Below are 7,361 nucleotides of genomic sequence, written 5' to 3'. Positions count from 1 at the left end.
ATATAACTTAATTTGGATGTGGATAGATATCTCCTCATATATATATATATAATTCTAATAAATTAAAAACTAACGATGTAAGGGAAGATATTTTTGCATTTATTTTTGAAATAAAAGGTATCACATCTATTATATTAAATATTTAAGAAGTTGAATTCATGAATGCAACTGAATTTTTATACACTTTGAATTTTTCATGTATATTCATATAACATTGTTATTGTTATAGTAATGTAAGACCTCTTAAATTAAAAAAAGACTAAAAAACTAAGTTTAATTCCTCAAAATATATTCAAAAAATAATTAGTTTCTTACCAACAAGTTGAATTGTAACCCTTAATATCCAAAAAAATTAATTGAAATAATGTATATCCGGGATGTAATTGAAATATTTGAAACTAGAAAACTTTGATCAAAATGGTCCTACTTTAACAGTCAAAACAAATTTATTCATGGTACATAATCGTAGATAATCCTGATGACATTAATAACAGAATATAAAGGAAGCAAGAAAACCAGAAGTATCAATGATATATTAAGGAAGCAAGAAAAACAACAAATCACATATTGGCTCAGATTAACATTGGCACTCTCCACCGAGGGTTTGGCCTTATATTTTGGTGCCTCTATCTCTTCAAACCAAAAGCTACTCTCAAACTTACAACCGACGGCTCTCAACAGCCCTATAAAACGTTCTCTCATTTCCCCCAAAACCGCAACCTCAAAATCTTCGACAAAATACAAATATTGAACATCTCATTCCTTTCATCTTTCTTTTCATTAATCTCTCTCCGTCACCGTTCACCATGTCCTCCGGCGGCCCAACGACCAGCTCTTCCAACACTAGCCCAAGGGTCGCCGCTGTTCCGGCCACAACTCGAAGACGCGTAGCCGACAACATAGATGCCGCCGAAAAGCAACCCACCTTCTCTGATTTCTCCGACGTTGAACCAGAAGATCCAACCAGTGTCTCTGCTCTCCCTGGTGGCCCCCACTTTCATCACCACCATGCGCGCCATCTCCACTACCCGATCACGCGCTACCTCCTGCTCCCCACGCGCATCCTCTACGTGCCCGAGTCATTTTTCCTGCGCGTGGAGAAACTCTTCCTGTGGCTCGCCTTGGTGGCTCATTTTCTCCGGTCCGGGAAGTACGTCGGCCGGAAGATATTAGCGGTTCTGATAGTGATGGTGGTTATGTCGGTTTTTGTGGAGGTGTCACTGATGGGTGGTGAGGTTAATGGGAAGAGCATTGAAAATGGACATTTGATACTGCAGAGGTTCAAAGAGGATTGGGCTTCTGCTCAGAGGGTTGTTACCGAAACTGAGACGGAAATTGAAACCGAAACCTTCATGCCCAAAAGGATTCTTGAGAGGTTAGCTGTAAGTGATTTTTTTCTTGCCGACTTTTTTCTTTTCTCTTCCCTCAGAATCAAGTTCCTGCACAAGTGCTCTTTTTGTTAGCTGTTTTTTCCTTTTCTGGGTCTCTCATTAAAATTGTTCATGGAAATCAGACTTTTACCCATCTTTTAAATTTTTTATGTAAAAGGTTTAAGAAGAAATACTAAGGTCTGCAAAAGTGTTTTATTTATTTTTAATTAAAGGTGACTATGTTTAAGTTAAAAATGTATGAAAAAGTTATTTGGTGTTTTTTCTTAACCTTGTAAAAACTTTGCAAAATACTTTATGACAATTTCTTAAAGACGATGGTTGATATTGTTTTAAAATTTTACCGGGATATTTTTGTTAATAAAGAAAGTCAAAATCATTTCTCTGTACTTTGGTTCGGCCTTTATCTACCTATTTTTTCAGAAATGGCAATTTTCAAAATAATGTAATGAGGGAATTATAATGAGTGTTATTAAAATTACACAAATTATATTTCACTTTTTTGAATTTATACAAACTCTCTTAATTTTTGTACTTTCATTATACTGAATGAAAAAATAAGTATAATATTTTAAACAAAAAATGTGATAAATGTAATTTACTTAAACAAAACATAATATATAATAAATTGTGGACACAACCAAATAATATATGAGTCAATATCTTTTTATTATTTTTGGTTCATTATGATATAGTATAAAATCGATTTAAACAATATATCTATAGAATTGTTAATGCATTTTGTAACAAAAAATAATAAAAATATATTGATTTATATATTATATAGATTTGTTTCCACAATACACAATATTTTGCTTAACTTATTTGCATTTATCATATTTTATTTAAAATATTATATTTATTTCTCATGCAGTTCTCATTCAGGGGTGATCAATGTAAGTATCTAAATTTTAGAGGGTTTGTGTAAGTATAAAAATGTGAGGATAATTTATGTAATTTCGCTAAAACTCAGGGGTATCAATGTAATTTACCCTACTTTAAATTATATCTTGTTTATATTCCACTATTTATATAAGCTTGTTATAAAAATATTTTAAAGTTTATTTCTAGAAAAATCTTGAAAAACATAAGAAATTTTGAGCATATCAGTCATTGGTTTATTGTTCCTTAATTAATCTATAGATGTTCATATAAAATGAGTTATATCTTCTACCCAAACTTTATATCACTCCATGTAACTTTTATTTTTTTATTGGTTAAAAAATAAAATATTAATTAAATATATATTAATTTTATATTTTTTTTTATCACTAATAAATAAGTGAGGTTTTTGGGATAAGGAATAAGTAAGGTTTAATACACATTTTGGAGGGTGGGCATATGCTGTCTTCAAACAGTGTGTCACTAATACTTATGTGGGACAGTGCTCCCCATTCTGGAATAAGGAATTAGTAGGTGTCCAAGTTTATGGCTGCGGCAACCAATGTGGTTCGTAGGAATAAAATCTTACCTTTGTCTTGTTGCTTTTAAAAAATCTTCTCGGTATCATGTAACAAAAATATGATAAAAGTACATAAGGCTTGAAAAGTGCAAATTTGTTTTTCCTAAGCTATAGTGATTAAGTACTTTTTCACTCAAACTATATTTTATTCTTTTATTCTTATCATTGGCTTGTTCCATTGTGATGTTCTGATTTCTAGAAAACTAGAACTGTGGACGCTTTTTCAAAATTTTGACTCGTTACATTTCGTTTGTGGGAAACACGTAAACTGAATGGAATATTCTGTACTGGGAAGGTGGTTCTGGGCAAAACAATTGCTGTTTTTTTGGTAATGAAAACAAATGCTGTTTGTTTTGCCTTATGATATTTTACATTATCTTTTTCTTTCTATTCCTTCCATGATGCTTCCCATGTTGTAATATTGCAGTTTGTCATATAAAATATTGAATATTTTAAATTTGAACATGCTCTATCTACATTCTGTTTCTTACTATTTTTTTTATTTCTTTTCTAATAGACTCCAGAAATTTGGATGAAACCAAACCGTGACAACTATTACCAATGCATTACTCGATCCAGGAATCAAATAAGTATGGTCTTCGGATATAAATGTACTGGATATTTGTCACCCATAGATGCTTATAAAGTTTAAACATTTTTTTCTTATTTGTCATTTCAGGGACAAAGTCAAAGACAAATGGCTATCTTCTTGTTCATGCCAATGGTGGATTGAATCAAATGAGAACAGGGGTAAGAGCAAATGTAATATGAGCTTATACGAATTTAAGCTTTTAAATGTTTCTAATTGCAAATTTCCAGAACCTTCGTTTACTTGCAGATATGTGATATGGTTGCCGTGGCTAAAATAATGAATGCCACTCTTGTCCTTCCTTCTCTCGATCATGATTCATTTTGGACTGATCCAAGGTAAATTTAGTGTTCAATAAGTTTTTAAATGTAACATTAATTTACCTCATTATGTCACCACTCTTTTAAAATATAATGTCCCTAATATATTTCAGTGACTTTAAAGATATTTTTGACTGGAGGCACTTCATGAAAGTTCTGAAAGAAGACATTGAGATAGTTGAGTACCTACCAGTCCAGTATGCATCTGTGAAACCTGTTTTGAAGGCCCCGGTTTCATGGTCAAAGGTGTTGAAAATAGTTCCTATTCATGACATTATTGATTTTTTTTTAGTACAATAGTGGCTTAGATGCTTCATTTGTAGGTGAGCTACTACAGAGGTGAGATTCTTCCCTTGTTGAAACGACATAAGGTCATGAAATTTACACACACAGATTCTCGACTTGCCAATAATGGTCTTGCTTCCTCTATTCAGAAGCTTAGATGCCGCGCCAATTACGAAGCTCTCAAGTATACTCCAGAGATTGAGGAGCTTTCCAAGACTTTGGTCGATAGGCTTACAAACAACAATGAACCATATATTGCCCTTCATCTAAGGTAAGAAGATGTGATTCCATATAATTGATTCGGACAACTTCTTATGAGACATGATTGTTTATGAGTGAGCGAAGTATGAATATATTGTGCATTCAACTAATGTTAGTCTTTCGTATTGTTGATTTAATTAATTATTTTGTTTATTTCTGTGACGTGTCAAACTGAGGAACTCTATTTCTCAGATATGAGAAAGACATGCTAGCTTTTACTGGTTGCACTCATAATCTCACTGTTGAGGAGGCAGAGGAACTAAGGGTTATGAGGTATGGAGTGAAGCATTGGAAGGAAAAAGAGATTAATAGTGTTGATAGAAGATTACAAGGTGGCTGTCCTATGTCACCTAGAGAAGCTGCTGTTTTTCTCAAGGCCATGGGCTACCCTTCAACAACAACAATCTACATTGTTGCAGGGCCTATATATGGTAGCAATAGTATGTTAGTTTTTCGATCCGAGTACCCTAATACCTTCACACATTCCACCCTTGCAACTGAGGAGGAGCTAGAGCCATTCAAGCCATATCAAAATCGTCTCGCTGCTTTGGATCATGTAGTGGCCCTTGAAAGTGATGTCTTTGTGTACACTTATGATGGAAACATGGCCAAGACAGTGCAGGGGCATCGGAGGTTTGAAGGATTTAGGAAAACTATCAATCCTGACAGGTTAGTTCAACAATACATCTTCATAAATTGAGTCTATTTTGATCTATATTTTACACCAACAACCAAATCACAAGTTATTATATGTGACTTTTGAGGTAGTTATTACACTAATGAAATGCTATATGCCCTCATGCAAATTTTGCTACAAATCCTTCTACCCATTCAACACATGTCACATGTATTATTTATAAGACATTATTAGTTAATCATTAGTTTTGTGATACTTTCTCTTTTTGTATTTGGCATTGTATATGTTACTGATATGTAATCTGTTTCATTTTTTAGATTAAATTTTGTAAGACTGATTGATCAATTGGATGAGGGTGCGATTTCCTGGGACAAATTTTCTTCAGAGGTTAAAAAATTGCACTCCGATAGGCTAGGTGGGCCTTATCTTAGACAGGCAGGAGAGTCACCAAGAATTGAGGAGAATTTTTTTGCCAACCCTTTTCCTGGTTGTGTCTGTAACAAATCTCAAGAGCTAATTACAAGCCTGAAACTTGACCAACGATATGGTATTGAATCACACAGATAGTGAATTGGTTTTGTAACTTTTGTTATATGTTTTGGCAAAAAAGGTGAGGCTCACATTATGGCACTGCCTTAAAGTTAAGGGCAGCTCATTCCGGTCATTGTGGGAATGTGCTTCCTTCGTTCAAGCCTGGTTGATGATGTGGCTGCTGAAGAATCAGTGGAGACTTGGGGGTTGTTCTCATTTCAATCTAGCCATACAAAAAGGTTTGTGTATAATAACTAAAAGGCATATCACGGATTAGATTATACAGGGAGATTAGATTATACAGGGAGATGAGATTTGTGACAGTAACCCATGTAACGTGAGAGTCACGCCGTTATACATTTCATTCATTGATTCTTTATTTTTGAAACACAGTTCCCAAATGGAGCATTATTGCAATTTTGAATGAATACTTGAGACCTAGGAATCTAGTCTAGTGTCATACATTTCCAACAGATATCTTGTTTCTATAACGTTATTCATACTCTATTAGTCAAGGTACTAAATAGTGCAATAGTTCTTACTAATTAAACTACATACTAATTAAATTATATTATAATAAATATAGTATATAAACATAAATATTATTATTTGTAATATATTACTCAACTATTGAAATGAGTCAATGACTATGTTACAAAAAACTATTGAGTTTAAGGTTTGGATCATTATTGTGCCACTTTTAAAAGTATTCATTTTTAATTCACGAACCGGTTTTGATTGATACGATTTATCCGATCTTGATCGGTATATATGGTATTGACCAATTTTGACTTGTTTAATTGCATATCTGATATAATTGACATACCATACTAGTATGAGATTGATTAATCGATATTTACTATTGTTATCCAACAACATCCAATTCCAACAAGAGAGAATTAACTATTTGTAGTCATGATTGCTTTCAAGCTCTAAATGAAGATCCAAGAAATGATTTCTCTAATTTGGACACTATCTCTACTCTTATTCTCCTATGAATTTTAGTGAGGTTTGGTTGCCAACATGGTATGTTCAAATGGTGAAAGGGATAAATTCTTCTATTGAGTTTTCATGGCGCCCAACGCCCTATTTCCCTCACTTAAGGTTTTTCACTAGGTGTTAGGACGCCAATCACTCTGTGTAGGATGTCGAATGCCATGCTTTCCTTCTCTTAAGGGTTTGTTGAGTGTCATAAGCCCAATGCCCTCGAAATCATGCCCAAAATCACTCTCTAGATCTTCATACTTTGAATGGGTTGAGGGAGTTGTCATTCCTTAAGCTCCTATTCATCCTTAATCAACATTCTTGTTGAATTCTTCAACCTTAAAACTGAGAGTGAGATTGAAACATGCATTAAACATTTTCTTAAATTAAAATTCCTTTTTATACAAGTTCTAGTCAAATTGTTTAAATGTGTTAGATATTTCTCATGAATTACAAAGAATAATGCTCCAAAATGTATTAAAAAATATGGTAAATTTTGCACTTATCAACTCCCCCCAAAATCAAGAATCTTTCCACTTTGCATGATTTCATAAATTTTAATTATAATGCTCCCCAACAAGATGTACATGCCCATAAATGATGTTCATAACAATGAAATGAAAACAAATTACAATCAAGGAAAATGTTTGATCATTTACACAATTTCTTTTAAAACAAATTCGAGTTAAGTGTTTCACTCATGTTTAGCCATTGAATTATATCAAATCAAACTTTTACATGTCATAACAATGATCAAGATTGTATAGCTAATCAATGACCACTAAGGATATTTTAGGGTTGTAACATGGTTAGGCTTCAAGGAAACTTGGTTTTTCTAGATATTCAAAATAAATTTCAAGTTAAGAGAACAATAAATTGAACTCATAAGAACAAACTTCTCTTG

General features: G+C 33.0%; 1 protein-coding gene across 2 annotated transcripts; it reads left to right on the top strand.

Moving 5' to 3' along the window:
* LOC109349536 (uncharacterized protein At1g04910-like) lies at positions 637–5,946 on the top strand. 2 transcript variants are annotated; one of them, XM_019590383.1, is made up of 8 exons: positions 637–1,382; positions 3,368–3,440; positions 3,530–3,600; positions 3,689–3,777; positions 3,873–4,005; positions 4,194–4,315; positions 4,498–4,974; positions 5,260–5,946. In XM_019590383.1, exons 1-8 carry the CDS (start codon positions 807–809, stop codon positions 5,507–5,509), a joined length of 1,791 nt encoding a protein of 596 aa, XP_019445928.1. In that variant the 5' UTR covers positions 637–806; the 3' UTR covers positions 5,510–5,946. The 2 variants fall into 2 exon arrangements, with proteins under 2 accessions (XP_019445928.1, XP_019445921.1); XM_019590376.1 differs by having other exon boundaries at positions 4,083–4,315.

Source organism: Lupinus angustifolius, chromosome LG01, assembly GCF_001865875.1.
Source record: "Lupinus angustifolius cultivar Tanjil chromosome LG01, LupAngTanjil_v1.0, whole genome shotgun sequence".
Classification (NCBI taxonomy): Eukaryota; Viridiplantae; Streptophyta; class Magnoliopsida; order Fabales; family Fabaceae; genus Lupinus; species Lupinus angustifolius.
Note: the sequence above shows the minus strand (reverse complement) of the source record. Positions and strands in the feature narration are given on the sequence as shown.